Source organism: Erithacus rubecula, assembly GCF_903797595.1.
Source record: "Erithacus rubecula genome assembly, chromosome: 4".
Lineage (NCBI taxonomy): Eukaryota > Metazoa > Chordata > Aves > Passeriformes > Muscicapidae > Erithacus > Erithacus rubecula.
In genome coordinates this window covers 46,244,727-46,265,612 of record NC_136686.1, presented here as the reverse complement: position 1 = coordinate 46,265,612, position 20,886 = coordinate 46,244,727, and the positions used below count along the sequence as shown (strand labels likewise).

Sequence of the window (20,886 nt, the reverse complement as noted above, 5' to 3'; positions counted from 1 at the left end):
GCTTATGCCATGTCAAACATCTTTTCTCCCTGCAGTTCAGAGGCAAAGTACCTCCTCCATGTGATCCTGTGTGTAAGATCATAGACTGGATTCTTGCTGTTTGGCACCAGCTGAACTCTTGCTTATCCCGTCTAGGAGCACCTGAAGCACTTATGGGGCCAAAACATTTCTTCTCCTGTCCTGTGGTTCCGGGGCACAGCCAAGCAACAGTCAAGTAAGATTTCTGTTTCCTGTTTGATGATGTTCAGTGCCAACTAGATACTTACCACAAATGTAGTAGTTGTGTTTCTCCTAGAGCCCTGCTAACTCAGCAACCTTAAAATAGCATTTTAATTGAAATTGCTGAAAGTTTAAACTTCTGTTGGCTATTTAATTACAAGAAGGGCAATTCTGAAGGGCACAAGTGGGAAGTGGGAGTCTAATACTGCACCAAACTCAGTCTTCTTTCATTTTTTTTTCTGATACAAAGGTTAAAAGATTAAAGAAAAGTTGGTAAACTCTCCATTTGAAGTTGTATATAAAGGATGTTTGGGGAATGATTTCTCACTCTTTTAAATATGTGGTATAATTTTAAAATATACATACAGTTTAGAGATATATTACCTTAGGAAGCACGGCAGGTTTTGCTTGTTTATTTTCCTTTTTATTCTCTAAAAGTATGGATTAGATACTAATCTTCACAGTAATTATTAAAGTCTAAATGTGGACATAACATTGACTTGAAATTTTATGGGTGCTGGGAAATAAGAATAAAGCATACCATGCATCTATCTCCTATCTTCTTCTTGAATCATGTCTTCTGAAAATTTTAATAATTTATTTATTGCAGTGGCATTAATAGAGGACAGAAAAACTATTCTTTAGATGTATTAGTTATATACATCTGAGTCTGGATTTCTCCTCAGTGTAACTCAAACTGGTTTCACAATGCTTTTTTTTGAGTACAGCCCTAAAATGTCCTTTATTGCAGATTTATGCCATCTGACTTCTCATTTTAATGTAGCTTTTGTCCACTAATAAACAACTGAAAAGCTCTGCTCCAGTGAGCTCTTACTGGACACTTTTAGTTTAGCAACATGATGGCTAACAGTGTGGTCATGTAATAAATAGCTTTTCATTATCAGCTCACTGGTTGCTGTTATTTCAATCTAATTAATCACTCCTTTCCTCTTTCCCCTCCTCTCCACTGTGCTACTCTGCTGCTTTTTACATTTAGTAAAGCTTCTCTGAGTCAGTCCAATTCATTAGGACAGCAGACAGCTATTTACAAATTGGGTTCCCTCTGGGCTCAGTGTTAGCATGAGACAAGGATAAAGCAGCAGCCTGGCAGGCAAAGAGAATGCGTTACAGGAAATTGTTTCTTGCTGTGTGTTTCATATAGCTTCACCTGTTTTGGTGAGTAGAGTGAGTAAATGGAAAAAATTTTAACTATAGGGAGCTGAAGATGATGTTCCAAAAGGAACAACTTTCACTTTGCAGCCCCTTTTGAGGGGCAGGGGTGTGTTATACCCTTCCTAAGTATCAGCAATATCAAAGAATGGGGGACTTGATCAAGATGAGCACAAACTTAAAACTGATTTAAATACCAGGTTGGAATTTTATTTAAAGAGCATGCCCATCCAGTTGTTAACTGTTAGATTAGAGTGGCTTCAATTAATTTTATTTTTGCAGTGGTCATTTCTGACCATTTATACTGGCAGTATTGCAAAGTGTTGAATGTTGAAAGCTTACATAGACAAAATTTGAAAAGAGAGAGTTCTTTATGACTGAAATACAAGTAATTGTTTATTTTGGTAGTTTAGCTAGCAGAAGCAGACTGTAACTATATGGAATAATATCTACAACGTTATGCTAAGGAACCTTCAAGGTCCTTCAAGGATCATCTGCAATACACATTTTACATTGTGTTTTAACAACTGCACTAGTTACTTTTCTGAGTAATTTTAAGTAACTTTAAGTAACTTTATCAAGCTTATAAAAGCACTTTGAGCATCTATATATCATAAAAGCTTGATCTTATGCTTCACAACTGACCAAAAATATATCTTTCAAATAACTCATGCATTCTAACTTTAAAAAAAATGGAAAAAACCCCACCAAAAAGTTATCATGATATTTTAGGTAATAGGATGGCTTCAGTTTATCAGTGTATCCAGCAAAATCATCCATTTAAATCAGACATTTTGGCCTTCATGTTTTCTGAATGGATTTCTGCAAAGCTGAACACAGCATGATAGCCTACAATTTCTTACAGACCTTTAATATAAACCATCTGATCCAATCTTACCATCTTTCTCCTCTAAGAGGGTAAAGAATAAACAAAAAGTGTTGTAGTTGATCTAAAACAGACTGTCCCAGTGTCTGTTGTAGATATAAGCTGAGCCCTAAGTCTGAAATTTCTCACCTTTATTCTCAGAGAACTCTTAAGTTTTAAGAAATAGCATTTATTTTGTCCTAACACAAATTTTTCACTTTGCTAATACAACATAGTGGTTCTCTCTTAGAAAAGCAAAAGTCCCAGGAGACCCATGTTCTTTTTAATCTAATTTTTGAATCAAAATCAGACCCAGTCTCTAAACCAGACAATCTGGAATATCCACAACATCCTGGAAACACAGTTCACCATAGATAAAATAAACAAAAAAGGAGTAAGACCAAGGCAGCTGTATGAATAGAAATGTCTTGTAAGCTGGACAAATTTGGAAATGGAAGAATACTGGAAGGGGTACAACCATAAGTGAATGCCTCTTTTTTTCCATGCTGGCAGCAAATAGGCTAGGAATTAACACCTGCAAGTGGGGAAATTTCTCCATGCAATTAAAAAAAAAAAAAAGGTTTTTTTTATATATGAACACGCATCTTTCTGGGACATCTTTTTAGCCTTGAAATGGAAAGGATGTTTTATACTCCTTATCTGAAGGAAGAAAAGCATCAGGTGGTCAGTTTGTCAAGGCAAGCTAAAGAAATTTAAATCAAATAGTTTAATATAAAACAAACAAGTAAACCCTTTCTTAAATAAAATCAGTCCCTCTCTGAAATGGGGTGCTTCTTTAAAATACAAAATCCGATATGTTACCAAAGTATAAAATCGCAGATTTTGATAATTGATTTTGAAGTTAAAGGACTGGTTTTGTACCACAGGTGGATGTCCAAGCTGTGGAATGCTGTGATAGCTCCCAGAGTACAAGAAGCCATACTCTCCAGAGCCTCTGTGAAAAGACCATCTGTACCAGGACAAGCAATAGCCAAAAAAAATCCTAGCCAAGGGCAGCAGGCTGTTGTTAAAGCTGCTCTCAGTATCCTGCTAAATAAAGCTGTTTTGCATGGCTGTCCTCTACCCAGACCAGGTAACAGTGAACTGTCTGAAAGCCAAGTAGTTGTTCATTGCTGAACTGGGGCTCTTAACAGCTTGCTTCTGTTTTTAAAATTTCTACCAAACATACCTCTAGTTCTGAAGGGAGGTGGTGGGGTTGAAAGCATTTACAGTCATTAAACTAAGTAGTTGTATAAGTTACTCCAAGAAGAATCATTTGCAACAGTCAGTTCTTCTTAACACTGTTTTATTTTTGTTTCAGAGCTAGATAATTATATAGCAGATTTTAAGGGAGGAAATTTTCCTTTATCTGTGGCTTCAAGCTATAAGAATTGTAGTAAGAAAAGAGGTGAGAATGCTTCTTGGAGAAAAGTGAGCACAAGTCCTCGCAAAAAGTCAGGCCATTTGTCCTCCCAGTCATGGAATAAGCAGGAGACAAATACTGAAGGTAAATAAAGCTTTTTATTTTCAGTTCTGAAAGTTGTGGGGGGTTAAACTCTGCAGATGCAAATCAAGCATTTGTTTCTCCTGCATCATGAATTAAAATTTTTCTGTTAAATTACACTTATGTTCACCAGTAAAACACTGTTTATTTTTTTTCACCCAAAAATTATTTTTGGTGACTGTGAGGTGTCCTAACTAAGCTGGGTACTAATGCACTTTCTGTTGTCTGATAATGAGGCAGGCATTGGGTCAGATGGTAGAATTATAAGCTGTGCTTCCACCTCTGTGTGGATGGAATGACACTGTATCAGTCTCTTCTCCAATACCAGATGAGAGAAAGCTTCATTACTTTATTGGTACTCCTTAGATTTGCTCCAGATTTATAGTATACGTACTTTTTTGAGTTTCCTTATACTTGCTTTATAATTTCACTACAATAATTAATACTGAGTGCATCCATATAAACATAAACTAATACATTCCTCCCCAGATCATGCATCCCTTGTTCAGCCTAACTAGAAAATCTGAGTCGAATTATCTAGAAACCCTGCAGTGGAAGAATGAGATCTTTGGGTTTAAATTGAAGATTTTTATTTGCTTTTCTAAATGTAAAGAATTTTGTGTAGTCACAGATACTGTAAGGTTTTCAATCATCTTCAGTATGTTGCTTGATAAAGAGGGCTTTATATGACTGTGAATGTGAATAAATATGGAATTTATATTAGTGGCTGACACTTTTTGAAAATTCCTTTCACCTCAAGATCATAAGTCATATAACAAGTAATTTATTACACAGAGATAATGTATAGATATATTCAAAAGCAGCACAATTCTTCTAAAGGATACATATTTCTAGAAGGAAAACTTAGTATTGTTGTAACTAAACACAGTATTAAACAGAAAAACTTCCAGGGGAAAAAAAATCAAAGCATTTGCTTTCTGAAAATGAAGGTAACTACTTCAGAGGAAGGATAGGGAGAAGGCAGCTTACACACACACACACTTTAGGAACAGTGAGATTCTAGCCTTACTTACCTCATATATGAAAGACCAAAATATTTGATGCTTGCTACTTTGCAGCACTAAAATAAATTATTCATTTCTTCAGGCCTTGTTCAGAAAGAAATCTGTTTTCTCTGACTGCAACTCTAGCGTCTGATTGCTAATTCTCACTTTGAATTGTGAACTTATCTAATCCCACTTAGAGGATTTAAGAAATAATGAACATAACCTGAAGTGGGATGGTTGATGTTGTATCTTATACCTGAGAAGGTTCTTGGAATCCAGTTAATACCTGTGAATATAAGTTAAAAATTGAATGGTCAATTAATTTTAGTAGTCTTCTATTTCAAATGCTGGTGCTGTTTCCAGTAAAGGTAAATGTAGTCATTTTATGTCTATGAAGCAAATTTAAATATTTTCTTGTTGACAAGAAATTTCTCTTGGGTCAAACCAGTAAGGGTGGTTCAAATGCCTATGTCCTCGTGAAAAACCTCATGAGAAACTTCATGTCCTCTCTTTCACAAAAGCTTAGGCAGCTCATCCCCTATTTGCCATTTTAGCAGTTCCTTATGCTACCCTGAACACTTTCAAGGGATATATTCTGATCTTTGATAGACCCTGTTGACATAGTAAATGGGAATATATTTTCCCTGTTTATCATAGATTTGAGAATAAAGAAATCAGCAGACATGGTAACACACTAATAAGTCAATCTCTCTTTTGTGCAGGTATGAAATCTAAAACTGTGTTGCAACCAAACTGTAAGAAGAAAGCTTCTCTCAGCACAAAGTGAGTTTTAATTTCTGGTATTTGTGATACTTTGCAAAAAACAAAGGTGATGGCATTCTGTTGTGAAGCAGTACACTATACTGAATAGATCAGTAGTTTTTTTGGTAATGTTTTGGTCCTGTATCTGAAGGAAAGGAAGTATTTTTAATTTTCATTTCTGAGAGGAAATAAAATTGATATACTTTGGAATAATTTTAGAGTCCATTTCTTATTTCAAGCCTTGCAGCACTATGTGTCTTTTTATGCAACAGAATAGTCTATGACCTAAGAATATTATGTAAGACTTAACTCTGCCTCGAAAAGTTGACCATATGCTTTTATCAACTGGCATTATAATTTAACAACTCCTCTGGCTATTTCAGCTTGCTGAATGGTAATTTAAGATAGTACAGTACATGCACTTTAGTCCCACTGTTACAGAGTTTCCCTGAGGAAGTGTGTGAACTAGCTAGAGGGAACTGCATTTGAAACTTCACTTCAATCTCAAACCTTGGTTCTTTCTCATTCACAGGCACAGAGAAAATAGAATATTTATACTTCCATTATGCCAGAAGGTTTTTTTTCAAGTGTTTGGAATTCCTTCCAAAAAGCAGAGTGGAATGAAATTGATTGCTGCATCTTAAAAATAAGGGATTCTTTGAAAATACTAGATAGAGGAATCCTTTTTTAGATTTTCAGAATAGAGATAATAATTTGTATATAAAGATCTATTATGACATAATTATTGACAATTACTGCTGTCACTTCATTAGATGCTATTTTGTGTTTGTTTGTAGTAGTAAAGGCCATCTGAGAAAAAAATACTATTTTTGAGGTGTCCTATAATATTTATTTTTAAATTCTGTATAATAGCTTAATTTAAATGTTCTCTCTCATTGTTTGTTTGGGTTTCTAACCAGATCTTCAGAGAAGGATCATTTGAGAACATTAAATCTGGAGCAAAGGCTGTCTGTTGGTTCTGATGATGAAGTAGATCTTGTGCAGGAACTTCAAAGTATGTGTTCCAGCAAATCTGAGCCTGATATAAGCAAGGTAAACACAAGGCTTTTAAATAATTTACTGCATTACCATATTCAGTTGTTTGTTATTTAAAATAATTTTTTTATTTACAAGCCCTGCTTGAACTGAATAAAATTATTGAATTATTTGGGAATAAACCAAAATCAACTAATATATGAGACATTTGAGGGTAAGTATTCTGATACACCATTTTAAATTACACCTTCCCCGATTTTTCTTGTGGAGATTTTTCCAGTGGAGGATGAAATTTTTGTAGAATTGTAGAACAGGCTGATTTGGAAGGGACACACAAGGATCATTGAATCTGACACCTGGCTCTGCACAGGATCACACCAAGAGTCACACCATGTGCCTGAGAGCATTGTCCCAACTCTTGAACTCTGTCAGGCTTGGTGTTGTGACCACTTCTCTGAGAACAGCCATCCCTGCATTACGGTTCCCTTGTTATGTTTCATGCTCTCATTGCTCCCAGTGGCAAACTGTTCTGTAGTCTTAAAAACATAGAAAGTTTTCCCTAATATGCATTGAACATGTGGTTTGTTTGATACGATCCCATCATCCTTCACAGAACTGCCTCAAAGCTCTCCTGCCGTGTAGACAAGATGCAGTTTACTGCCCCAAGCAATGAGGATGGATTGGCCTGGTTCTTTAACATTGGCAAAAGAAAGTGAAGGCTGCTTGCAGGGCTCATAGTCTTGGGATAAATTCTATGTTGGAATGGGTTGTGGGTGGTTATGAGAGGCCTGTTGAGGCAGAGTGTGGAGCTGTGGATCTCTCATTTTTCCTTTTATACCATGCAGCTTTCCCTGTGGCTGAAGCTATTTATTCTTTTTCATCTTTCCCCCAGCACAGCTGAAGTGGATGGCTGTGACAGCAGGCTGTTTTCACACTGGAACAGCTGTTCCATATCTTTTGAAACACAGATAGAGTCAGTCATAGGTTATTGTCCAGTTAGGCTGTGCATGACATCCTCTAGGATATCCCTGAACAGCAGTTCCATTAGTTTTGCTTTATTAAGTATTCTGTTTATTCTTAGAACACAACTAAGTTTCTATTAAAAAAAAGAAATATTGTGTTTGGGAAGATTTTTCAACCTATTTATTGAAACCCTTTATTATAGTGTTTTGGTTTGGGTTGTTTTTCTTAAAGTACTTACAGTACATGCATGAGTCACATGCACCAAGCTGGCAGGCTAATCGCTAGTCAGTTAGCAGGGATTTACTGTAGCTGTCCTTAAATAATGGGATGTGCTTAAAGAAATGGTAACCAACTTAAAATTGTGTTTAATAACACGCAAAGTGTAATTGCTTGTTGATGACAATTCAAGGAAATACGGGTTAGATAAGGAAGGAGATAGATGTCAAGTCTTTTGTTCAGTTTCCTCACCATGGGTGGAACCATCCTTGGCTGGAATTTCTGTTGTTAATTCCCCAGCTGCCTAGTAGAGCCTTGCAGAAGTAAGGGTGCTGTTGCATGCTTTCTTTGTGTGATGTAATTTCAGGCTGCCAACAGAATAAGTACTTCTGCTCTTTAATTTGCCCTTTCACTTGAATATGTTCCTGCTGCCTTCAGTGGGTTGGTATTGAGTACTTTTGCAGTTGCAGAATTGAATTGGATCAGCTTGTCCCTGGATCTGAACCTAGTGTTCAGTGAGGACAGCATCTTGACCAGGCTCTATCTGTTATTTCCTGGTCAGGAGAAATAGGATAAAGGGAAGGAAAAATAGTAGGTAAGAAACATGGCAGGAAAAAGAGGAAGCGATTATTCCTTTCTCTGATGTTCCTGGGGGCTGAGTAAAATTGGATGGGAAACTGCCCTTAAGCTGCACCGAGAAGTATTACCCTGGAAATGCATGTTTAATCTTCCTCTGATTATAGTTGATACGAAATCTCCATCTCTCATCTTCTAAAAATGCACTCAAGAGTAAAGAAGAGATATTTTAATTGTTCTTTGGATATTTATGCATTGCATTGTACAGAAATCATGAAAATAAAATCAAGTCTCCAAAAATTGGCAAATTGAAACATAATCTCTATGAATAACTAAAAAAATCACCATTTCCTTATCTTTCTTTAGATTGCAGATTCTAAGGATGAGTTACTCATATTCAGTAACTCCCAGAACATTCCTGTATTTTCAGCAAGTGGTACTAACCCAACTAAAACAACAGCACAGAAGGTAAGTGAAATGAATTTTGCAGCAGAATAGGAATGGTGTCTTGAGTTTCTCCAAATTTGAATTTCTAATTGGATCCTAAGAATTAGTGCTGTTTGTGACAAGAAAAAACTGTCACGATGGGTTTATATTCTATATAAAAAAAAGTTTCTTAGGAAACTTGCTAGACTACCATGCCAAGTTCCATTCATGTGTCTTAATGGAAGCTAAAGATTTATTAAAACAATGGATCTATTTGCTTTCAGTTTTAGCTTTTTACATAAAGCCATCTCCCTATGCCATGTACTTTTGATATTACATTGACATTGCAAGTTATTTCCATCATCTATGAAGAGAAATAAAAAACAAGTTTGTGGTTTCCTCTCAATTAATGTCATTCAGTAAGTTTGTAAAAGCACCACTTTTAAAATTCTTGATGTAAAATTGCTGGTTGCTTTTATGTCAAAGCTCTCAGGGGCAAAAATACTGAAAAGATATGTTATTACCAAAGTTTGTGAAGAATAACATTTTTAGGGGTATTCAGTTCCTATCTTTGACCTCTTTGTTGAAATATACAGTCGTCTTGCTATGCTATGTATGTGAATAAACTTCAGAGTGGTTTCAGAGCAGGAAGATAAGTTGAATATTATTGGAAGATCTAGTAAGTCTAATATAATCTTCTTTTCACAAATTTATATTATTGTTTGTGGGTGCTACCATCCTTAAGTACAAAGGTAAGATTATGTCCTGCTTATTTTTCATTGTTTGGAAAGTTATGTTTTCTCTGTTGTTCCATTTTGTTCCCTTTTCTTTTTTGCTCTCTGTGGTTTTGAACATCAAGAGAAGTTCTGAGCTCAATTATCTTAGCCAGGGCATAATTTTTGGTCTGTGTTCCCTTACCAGGCCTTCTGTGTTCCTTTAATATGGGTCTTTTGGAGGTCAATCCTGATGTTGTATCTGACTGCAATAAAATGTTTTCTGGAAACACCATCCTCTTCAGATACAATGAAATATTGCACACCTTAGCATTTAAAGAGCTGACATTGACAGGCCACCAAATATTCTGAATTGGAAGGGACCCACAAGGATCTTCATGTCCTGCTTTTAAGAGAATAAGCCATACAAAGACTGAACCCACAACCTTGGTGTTATCAGCCCCATGCTCTGACCTGCTGAGCCAGTCTCAGGGTCGGATGAGTTACCAGCCTTGCAATCATACATCTTCATATCCAAATATTCAGAAAGTTAGAATACTTTCTGTAATTTTCCTTAAAATCCATAGAACAGTCTCCACTAAAAGAAATAATTTTAACCTTGCAGATCCACAAGTAGGTGTATTCCTTTTGAGTATTTCTCTAAATATATTTTCAGGCATCCCAAATCAGAGTTTCACATAGTAGTGAATCCTGGATAATAAGCTAAGTCAGCTGACCAGACCTACTGTACCTTTTTCCTAGTGATTTTTTTTTTCTTTACGAATTCCTGCTAACAACAGAAGGCATTATTATATTGACTTGCAAGTGGACAAACTTAGCTACTTGGGAGGTGTGGGAAAAACTTGGTCAAAAGATTTCATACAGAATAAAAAAAAATATTTTTCTGGGGAAATGAAGGAAACACAACCCAGCCATGTCAAATAGTGATTTTTATTTATACACAAAATGCTTTTCTTTATTTATTTCTAGGATGGAATGCGTCCTGTCAGCAGCAGTCGAACTATGGAAAGCAGCAACAGTAAATCAAAAACAGAGTTGGGTGTTTCAAGAGTCAAATCTTTTCTTCCTGTTCCTAGAAGCAAAGTCACCCAGCCTTCTCAGAATACAAAAAAAAAGCAGCAGCAGTAATACAAGGCAAATAGAGGCAGATAATAACACAAAAAGAGTGATTTGGAATTTGCACAAAAAAGAACAAATAGAAAAATCCAATAAATAAACCTGCCTATCTTACAATTTTTTTTGTGTTCATATAATCTCTATTGCAAAGAACCAAGTACTTAAATATGTAAATATTTTTTAAAAACAAACTGTTACCCTGTAATATAAAGTTTGTACAGGACCACAGTTTTATTTCTATGTACATCAGGTAGAAATTATATTGATTTAAAGTTCAGAAAGGGGCATTTTGCCTCCTCCATAAATAGTTGGGGTTTTTCTTCTTTTATTATGAAAATTACTTATTTAAATTATAATATTCAGGGGTACCTACCACAGGATTCTATTTGTGTATATACTGTACATAAATATATTCGATTAAGTTCACATGTTAACCTGCATTCAGATGAGTTGCACAATATATACAATGGCTTAAAGCTATTGTTCATGCATTTTAAAGATGTTTTATCTTCACTTAATGAAAAATTAGTGAATGTGGCAATAACTTAAATGTTTGGAATTGCAGATTGATTACTTTCAGCTACAAGCCATATTAAATACTTTGATTTCATCATCCTCATCTGCCTGCTGAATTGTGATTTTGTTTTTCTCAAGCTTCTTTTCATCTAAAATGTAATGAATTTATTTTCTAACTTTCATCTCTTAAAAAAGGAAAGAGATTGAGAAATTAAAGTGCAACAAAAGTTATTTTTCTCAGACTCTTTGATAGAATTGAAGAAAATGTGATCATTGATTAACGTAGGCTTTCTTGTATACTGTAAAAACTTTTATATGCTTCATTAGTGTTTTAAAAACATCCAAGAAATAACAGTGTTTTACAGAAACAGATTGAACTGAACAAGAATTTGAGCAAAAGCTCAACTACAGTATTATCCAAAATAATGTAGTAGCAATGAGTTACTATGTAATTATCAATTTCTGTTGTGGATTTAAGATGTAATTGCTGTAAAATGATACTTGAGTTGCAGTTAAAATTAACTCTGTCATTTTTCTCTTCACCACTGAGGTAGATCATGTTCCCATGAGGGACAGTTTCTATGCAGGGCATATTTCCCCAGCCTCTTTCTACAGTAGTTGCAATTACTGCAGTAAATCCTTGTGAATTGTAGGAAGGTGGCAATGTGTGCTGTCAAGATAGCTCACCTATAAGGCAGGGGAAAGTGCAGATTTTTCTTGAGATCAGATTTAGATGCCTTCTGCTGGGTTAGTGAGAGATGGTTTGGACAACTTGGACAGTGATATGCCTCTAATATCCAAAAGAGCATTTTTCTCAAATTAAGATCAGAGGAAAGGATTAACTGTTTCCTAATGCTTTGCCTTTGTATGTAAAACAATCATCCCAGACTCATGTCAATAAAATCTTTGTATGGCATATTGTCTTTATTTCTCTTAGTTTGTGTGTGTGTGTTGGTTCTATAGATATTATATAGATAGAGATATTGAATATTAGAAGCTTATTTCTAAAATCATTTCCTGCATGATGTATTTAGAAAGGACCTTGGTTTTGGACAATTGCTGTTTCACTAAGACCAGTTTGCTGTGTGATAGTAATGTGTAACCAAATACATATCATTTTTCTAGAGATTGATTTTTACTTTTACTTTTTTATTCATTTTTGTGCTGAAAAATGGATGCTGGTTCTGCTGGTGGTTCTTAGCAGAATGAGTCAGCTGTGAAGCACTGCAGGTTGGACCAGTGAGTCTCAGCAAGTAGGATCCCTGATGTGCTGAAGCAGTGAGCAGCAGTGTGATAGCTTGTGTGAGAAACTCAGGTATGGATTTCATGGCAAAGGAGGAACACAAGGGGAAGACACTGTTTCTAAGGATCACAAAAATTTCAACATCAGAATTTGTAATTTTTTTTAAGAGCTATAAGAAAAGAAAAATCCTGACATGCTTCTAAATTAGGTTTGTTCTGCATTTAAAATACACCTTGGAAATGTCAGACCTCATTTAACTCAAGAGTTAATTGTGGTTCTGGGTGGGAAGATACTGTGCAGTGTCCTAAAGGATATTTTGAGGCATATTTTAAAACTACATGCTGTTTGGGAGAGTGAAAACTAATCAGTACTGTACTGTGCACAAAAATCTGTGGAGGACAGAGTAACTTTGATCATGGTGTGAAAGTTAGGTCTTTTGCTAAATTTAGCATTGCTTTTCAATGCCCTCATTATCCTTCCCTTTCAGCCCACTGTGCTAAATTCTCCATCTGCATCTTTTACCTGTTTGGCTTCTGTCTGCTGTCATTTTGTTTGTCTGTCTGTCAATTTAACACAGTCTGTGATCTCCATGCAGCTTTAATCTCACAGTATCTTGCAGATCTCCTTACTGGTTCTTCTCTTCTGCACTAAGTGCTAATCTCTCTCAGCTCCTGCTCTCAAAGAGTGAACACCACATAACCATAACACAGTTTGTTTGTGGACATGCTGACTTCTCTGCTGGCTTATCACTTGGTTTATGATAGGTTGTGCTGAAGCAAGGCCAGGCTCTGTACATGAGCTCAGGGTTTCACTGTGTCTTCAGGTTCTTCCTGTGATGCTGCAAACAGCACTCCTCATGAGTGACTTGTCATACCAGCTACTCTCACTTTGGGTTTGTAATGGGCAAAATCCTTTCTCTTCCTCGCTTCCTGTGTCTCAAGCAGAGAGGATTAGAGTGTGCTGTGGTGGGCCACAGCCATTCATGCTGCACCTGCTCCCAGTTATTACCACATACCTTTAAAAGAGGTAAGTGAAGAGAGAGACACCTAGTCTCTGTGGAGGGGTATCTCAGAAAGTATAGGGAACCTTCTACCATTGAATCCATCTGACAGGCCACTGTGGCAGTGAAGGACTTTTAGCCCTCCTCTGACTATACTACGTTCTGTATACACGCCAATGTCTTCAGCCAGAAAAACATGAAAGACACTTCACATCCATCATCTCTGGAAAGTACTAAACATTCCAGCTCTCCACTTCAAGTCAGTCCTGAAACAAAAAACTTTCAGCATCTCTCCTATGGTTCTTATTTTTTGACAAGACCACGGACTGTGCTCCTTAAGTGAACATCTGAATCCATCAGACATTATTTGTCTTTGTTCTTGGGTTGCTGAGCATGAACACTAAAATTAAAAGCATGAAAAAACCTAATCCATCATTCAACAAAGACAGCAACATTCAACAGCAAAACCAGCAGGCCTGAAGCACATCTCTTCCTGTAATACAGCTCAAGTGATTTACAAAATACATCAAAAACCCTCCGGCTTTCCAGTAGAACTAGAAAAGCAAAACAGCCTCTGGTGGTGGAAAATACTCGAAGGATGAAGGATCACTTTATTGGTCATAACTCTGGCTAAAGTGATGTTTATGATGGTCAAACCATAGCTAAGAGACTTCAGAATTACTGAGGGGGCTGTTCCTCAAGAAATTTGAAGCAGTGACTTTAAAGGAGCACAAGGTATGGTTGTACTGGGCTATAGCATCACTCAGAAACCTCTGGCTGCATTTTACAAGGGTTGTATTTTGAGGTTGAAGAGAGCCCTGGAGAATGAACTTAGTATAAATGTTGTTTATCCTAGGAACAGGAAATTGGTTTAGAAACATGGGGGTTTGTAAAGGAAATGTGTTACTGTATTACATTGCATTGCTTAATTTGCAAGATGCTTTTAGGTAGCAACTAATGGTCCATTAATGAACAATTGAACATAATTTCTAAAGCGGCGTGGGTTTTTTTACAAATGTTAAATCATAGCAAGTAATTATAGACATAAAATACCAAATCTAAAATAGAAAAATGAGGAAAAAATAAACACCAAAACACTTTTTAGGTAAATAAAATTAAACAAATTATATGGTTCTGAAATTACCTCCAGCAATTAACACCAATTTAGAATTAATACAGGAAAATGCTTTAAAAGGCCTTAAATTACTAAGAAATAAGCATGTTGCTTAAACAGGATAGAGAGAATTCAAAAATCATAGAGGCCATCAGTTATTTAGCAGCTCTGATTGTAACATCCTGAGATATTTGGGGTTTGTGGAACTGGAAAAGATGGATTTTAAGAAGTACTTTGGAAATGGGTATTGAATGAATAAAGCATAGCTGGTAAGACACCAGTTAAGCAACTGTGAAAGCAAAGTTGTTGGTTGGAATAGCAGGCTTGTTTGACTCGTGAGATACTGAGCAGTTCCCGCTAATGATGATTGTCAAACTACTTTGTGTAGTTAGTTTGTATGTAAGATTTATGAAAATGGGTAAGTGTGCTTAGTTCAAATTTGTTTAGGCTATTCTTGCTTAGCTTTTGCTCTCCCAAGAGCTTCTTAGGGCTGTACTAGCAGTGTGACTACCCTTCTCCACTGTACTTAAGGACAGCTACAGAATCTCTTTTCAACTTTGTTGTTGTGCAACTTCCGAGATTTGTTTCAGACAAACATCCCTGGGAGCTGTCACCCCCTGACAGCAAGTACAAGAACACTTGTTCTGGAAGGTACCGTGCTCTTCTCAACCTTTGTTGGGAAGGAGGCTGTGTCGTCCTCTTCATGGAGACTGGTACTAACTTACCTCCTGTTCCAGCCTGAACTCCAGAGGACCTGAAGCAGTGGTTTGGGACTGAAAGAAACAGCACACTCTTCCCTGAGTTGCCCTGAGAGGACTGCTTCTCACCTGTGCTTCGGGACTGGCAGTGTGATGGTGGTAGCTGGGCACTGATGGCAGAAGGTGTTTCGGTGAGTGTTGCAGCGCAGGGTGGGGGCAATCAGTTAACTGGTTTACTTTTTCCCTCAAAGTCCTCCTTCTGAGTGTTTGTATCAGCAGCTTCCATATGTCCCATCTACTACATGCTTCTGTTGTATTTATGTTTTTCTACCCTGAAATGTATCCTCATCTGCTGAATCCAGCTTACCTACCATCTTGTAAGTCTGACAGTGACACAAAACTTGGCCAGTTGCGCAAGCTCTGAAGCATGCACTGGTTCTAATGACACCATGGTTCTTTTCTGCTGATGATCTTTTCTGCTGATGATCTTTCTGATCATCTTGTTTATTTAGATAATAAACTCCCCCACTTGGTGTGTCTGCTCTAACTCTGAGTAACTTCCTGAAAAAGAGTGACCCTTGGCACGCCTCCTTGGACTTGGCTGTGCTGCAGCAGCCCTGACCTCCCAGCCAGGCTTGGCCACACTGTAAAATACGAACGCAGAGCTGATTATGTGAGAAAGGGGACAAACTGTGAGGTGAACAGTTTGAGGGGATAAGGGGATTGGAGATGGGATTCAAAAGTGATGCTACTTCAATACACAGTTGGTTTTCCATTGTTATAAATCAAGCAGATTTTAGTGGCAAAGAAACAGTAACATGGCAAAATTGAGACCCAAGGATATCCAAAATGCTTTGTAAACAAGAGATATTGCTTTGTGGAGAAAATCAGGCAGCTCAAGGAGGAGAAAGAAGGAGACCCAGGTAAGTGCTAGAAGATAGACAAGCATAAACGTATAGTATGAAGGACAGGGCAGTAAAAAATCCGCCAACAAGTATTTGCAGAGGAAATGTGCAATGAAGGCCAGAAAGTATACGATGGGAGACAGAGCTAGAGGGAAAGCAGCGTTACGCAGGGTGGGCAGCTCCGGAGTGAGCTCCAGTGGCTGCGGGCTCCGCCGGACCCAGCGGCGCCCTGAGCAGCCCAGGAGAGCGGCACAGCCCAGGCCAGCCCCAAAGAGGTCACTCCAAGCCTTGCTCGTGGCAGGGAGCTGCGGGGCTCGGGCGGGAGCGGGACCCCGGGCGGAGCGCAGCCCGCGCTGCAGCCTTCGGGGCCCGCAGCACCACCTAGTGCCGCCCGAGCCGGCCGAGAGCCCCGGCAGCGCCGCGCCTCCGCCTGCACCGCACACTGAGCATCGAGCCTGTGCCTCCGCCTGCACCGCACACTGAGCATCGAGCCTGTGCCTCCGCCTGCGCCGCACACTGAGCATCGAGCCTGTGCCTCCGCCTGCGCCGCACACTGAGCATCGAGCCTGTGCCTCCGCTTGCACCGCACACTGAGCATCGAGCCTGTGCCGCGGATAGGCGGCGATGACTGGACAACCTGCCCACCTTCGGATAGGTGGCAATAACTGAGCATCGTGCCCACCTTGGGATAGGCGGCAATGCCTGGACATCGTGCCCACCTTCGGATAGGGGGCAATAACTGAGCATCGTGCCCACCTTGGGATAGGCGGCAATGCCTAGACATCGTGTCCATCCTTTGGATAGGCAGTGATGACTGAGCATCGTGCCCATATTTTGGATAGGCAGCAATGGCTGAGCATCATCTCCATCCTTTGGATAGGCAGCAATGACTGAAGTGCAAGCAGTCAGTCCACAGCGCCTGCCTCCTCTGGGAAGGCGGGAGCAGTTTATAATGTGTCATAGAGGCAGTTTCTCTTTTTAAAAATTTATTTAAAGAAAAAAATAATCTAAACCACCTGTATTACACTGGAATACTTTAGTGCACAAAGACAACATTGGACAGTACCTGGCCAAACTCTTGGGGCTGCCCTCGTTTTCAACAGCTCTAGCATAATGAAACATCAAAGTCTAATAGCAAAATATCCCTGCAACAATCCAAATATAAAACTTTTTGTACAAATATATTTTTCTTTATAATACGTAATCACTCTTAAAATACATAATTTCCTTAGCAAAAGTTTGCAACAATATTAAAATAAATAAAATATTCAGGAGAATATTCAGTTCCATAATAAAACTGCAAACCAGAAGAGTATAAAAATTAATTTCATTATTAAAGTCTACTTCTGAGAGGTTTCTACCTTTTTTTTTTTTTTTTTGGTTTTTTTTTTTTTTTTTTTTTTTTTTTTTTGGCCAAATACAAAGTATATAAAGACACCAGACCTGTGCAAACCATTACAGATCCACTACCAGGAGTCCTGCCTTTACCTAGACAGTGATGTCAGCCTACACTCATCCAATTGTGAGTGTGTGCAGGGTCAGGTTAACAGTCTCCTAGGTTTTAAGAGGAAATACCAATTCTCCCTTAACTGTGAAGACATGACAGATTTTGATTGGCTTCCAAGACAATATCCTCTCTTCCTTCATTTTCACCTATGCACGTGGCATTTGGCCTTTCCTGCTAAGCTGAAATTACAGTTACTGCATGGAGAACAAAGAGGAGGAAGTTTTTTGTGTGCCTTGCTGATATTGTCCCTTAATTCATTTTCAGGAAGTGAATCCGCAGAAGTTTTTTACATACTGATTTTTCCATTTTCCACCCAGATTTGATTATTTTTTTTCACATTCTTCCTGCTGTCTAGTCCTCTGACCCCAGCAGGAGCATTTCTAAAAGTTTTCTGAAGCAATTATGTCAGGCTAGGCAGGTTACTTCTGCTTGCTGTCTCGTTTGTATCCAATCAGAGCAGCTTTCCAGAGGAAATCTGGTTTCACCACTATAAGTGGCAAAACCTCAAAGAATGTACTAACTTGCACCTGATTAACCACAGAAGGGAAGCAATTCCCACATGCTCATGTGGTGGCTGCAGTAAGCACCTCCTGGAAGGCTGAATTTGTGCGTGGCTGAGGGATGTTCAGAAGTGCTGGTCCTGTCATCATGGGGCACTGCTGACCATTCACACCACAGAGGGTCTCTACACAGCATCTCACAGTCTTGTCTCCTGCACTTCTTCCTCTGTCTCCTCCTGCAAGGCAGTGATTTGGGGTCGGGGTTTACGTTTGCTGGAGTTTCTGTGGTGTGCTGGGAGTAGCTTGAGGCGCTCGGCGTGACTGATGGCCTGCCTGAAGGAGCTCTTCTCATTCAGCAGCTTCTGAATGGATTCGTACTGCCTCAATTTATTGTCCTCGATTACCTGGAGAAACATCACCCTGTTAGATGAGCAGTGGGGGTGCTGACAGAATTCAGCTAATGCAACTAATGGAGCAGGGAAGAGTCGTGAAGACATGGTGAACATCTTCTAACAGAAAAAGACCAATTTACAATTTCTAATTTCTAGTTTGCAGTTGTTAATTACAACCACAAAAACACACATTAAAATTTGAACGTGTGGAAAAGGTGCGTATTGCTCAAATTACAAAGTGCTGCTGGCCTGGCTGGTTTCTTCTTTTATCTCTGAGTCCCTTTGTTGAAATCTCCCAGTATCTTGGCATTTTCCTGGCACTGCTAGACCACCCAGTTAGGAAAGTGTTAATTTTTTTTATCACAAACAGAAGGAGAAGGCTGCCAGCAAAGTGCCAGGCTTTCTTTGCTTTCTTCTCACAGAACAAGGAAGCGCTGCTCACCTCTGTTTGAAGGAGACAAGAAGTTTGCCCTGTAAGGTTGTGCCAGACTGCCTGCCAGACAGGAGCCAAGGAAAAATCAGGCAGGCACTGCAATGTCAGCACATCTCTGGGGAGGGCACAGGTCTGGCAGGAGAGAACTTTTAGCATCCCTGCTGCTAAAATGTGGTCTGGAGGGTGGGAAGCCTTTTCAGAGTAAAGGCTGCCTGGGCTAGGGCTCTGCTGCCACAGCAGCTGGGGTGAGGCAGAGTCCAGCACAGAGGAGCAGCACATCCAGAAGGATGTACAGCCTGCCTAGTGACTAGACTGCTTTAACAGGCACTGTTCTTCCTGCTGTGCTAATGCACCCAATCAAATAGACATCAAAAACTGTGTTTCACTCTGCTAATAAAATTTAGATGCCCTCTCATAGAAGAGTGAAAAGAAAACAGTGAGAGGAACCTGATTTTTAAAAACAATTTACATAGCTTGCCTTTTTTTTTATTAACCATTTTTATGTAACAAAGGAAATACCCCAGGACTCTAGTAATTTATCCCCTTGATTACACATGAAAGGAATATTTACATAGCTTGTTGAAAGAAATCAGCAATTCTGATCATCACATACTAGGAAACCCCTCTTCGCCAGCAGACCCCTATTGCTCAAGTGCAGCTGATTCTGCATTTGCAATTGTGAAACTCTGTGAGATGATGAGATTTTTCTGAATCTCCTGAGCCAATCAAAAATATAAAGCATCTGGATCAGCAGTTGGATAGCCTACACAACTTTCCTTCTGCTTGAAACTTTCCTTCTTGCTGCTCCAGAGCATGACCCAGCTCATCTGAACACAGGTATCTGGGACAGATCTGGTGAAAGAGCAAACAGGAGCCTGCTGCAGTTCTGCTGTGGGTAGGTTGCTCAACTGCCCTGAATGACCCCCATCAATCCAGAAAACATCAACATTTCCACTTGGTGTGTTTTGCATGTTCATCAAATGCAGTGAGACAGCAGTAAGTGAACCTCTGAGGAATGCTCACCAAAAATCTCTGGCACTCCAGCATGGCCTCCAGCCTGTGCTCAGACAGTATCACTGTGCAGTTGGCAAACGCGTGCTTCAGGGTCTTCCTGATCACTTGGGAAGTTCTGCAAGGCAAACAAACACTGGCATTCAGACTGCAGGGTGCATGCCCATGGCTGCACTGATGTGTGCAGCAGTGGCTGTGGGCTGTAGAGCTGCCACACAGGGACACAGCTCTGCAGTGCCTCAGCTGCACCTCTGCCCAAAGCACCCCCAGCCACAGAGTAAAGCTGTACGCCAGCCTCCCTGATGGCCTGCACAGTTACCAACATACATTACTGAAATCAGGTTTAGTAAATGGCCACACAAGTTACAAAAGGTTTCTTTAGTGGTGCTTCCTCACAGGTTTTCTTATTCCAGATTAGAAAACAGAACAAATGAACAAAACATACACAGGGTCCAGGTGGGCACTTGGTTCATCAAGCAGCAAAATTTTAGCTTTGCTGAGGACTGACCGGGCGAGGCACATCAGCTGTTTGTGCCCATGACTGAGGACACAGCCTCCATCCACAAGAACAAAATCAAGCTTGCCTGGAAATTGCTCTATTACAGACTTCAGTCCAACCTGCCAGAGAAAAAAAAGGACACAAAAAATTGGCAAGATATAATTACTGCTGACTGTAGCAATCATTTACATCTTTGTAAATGCTACGGAAAGTGATTTTTGAAAGGAAAACAGGCCTCTTTAGTTACTAGGAGTTTAAAAATAAACGACCAAAATGTATATGCTACATTATAGCAAGAGAGAAAATAACCCTGGTCATCATGGCTGCTGTCTCTACAGCTCTGACAGTGTTTCCAGGTGCTCCTTCTGCTGCCCCAAAAGTGGTGTGCACTTTGAGTATACTAAAGGTACAAGGGGCTTCCCTCTGGCACTGGTGACAAAGTGTTTAGAGGGTTGCCCATGCCAAGAGAAGCTGCTGCCTTTGCCAGGAGATGTTTTCTGTCTGTTTCTTCCAG

The 20,886-nt window shown here is 39.0% G+C and overlaps 2 protein-coding genes across 3 annotated transcripts in view; one reads left to right on the top strand and one right to left on the bottom strand.

The window, feature by feature from the left end:
* Nucleotides 1-10,741, top strand: part of CTTNBP2 (cortactin binding protein 2) — a 74,916-nt gene extending 64,175 nt beyond the window's left edge. The window contains exons 17-23 of one of the 2 annotated variants that reach the window (XM_079304574.1): nt 36-214; nt 3,142-3,347; nt 3,576-3,761; nt 5,488-5,548; nt 6,448-6,580; nt 8,645-8,746; nt 10,408-10,741. In XM_079304574.1, coding sequence (XP_079160700.1) covers nt 36-214; nt 3,142-3,347; nt 3,576-3,761; nt 5,488-5,548; nt 6,448-6,580; nt 8,645-8,746; nt 10,408-10,566 — 1,026 coding nt within the window. In that variant the 3' untranslated portion in view covers nt 10,567-10,741. Of the gene's footprint in view, nt 1-35; nt 215-3,141; nt 3,348-3,575; nt 3,762-5,487; nt 5,549-6,447; nt 6,581-8,644; nt 8,747-10,407 lie in introns of those variants that run through there. The other variant, XM_079304575.1, reaches the window with a different exon arrangement.
* A 6,267-nt stretch (nt 10,742-17,008) lies between these two features.
* CFTR (CF transmembrane conductance regulator) overlaps nt 17,009-20,886 on the bottom strand; it is an 86,284-nt gene continuing 82,406 nt past the window's right edge. Inside the window, exons 25-27 of the mRNA XM_079304917.1 lie at nt 20,319-20,491; nt 19,886-19,991; nt 17,009-18,441 (exon numbers count right to left, since the gene is read on the bottom strand). Of these exons, the coding sequence (XP_079161043.1) occupies nt 18,235-18,441; nt 19,886-19,991; nt 20,319-20,491 (486 nt within the window). The 3' untranslated portion in view covers nt 17,009-18,234. The remainder of the gene's footprint in view (nt 18,442-19,885; nt 19,992-20,318; nt 20,492-20,886) is intronic.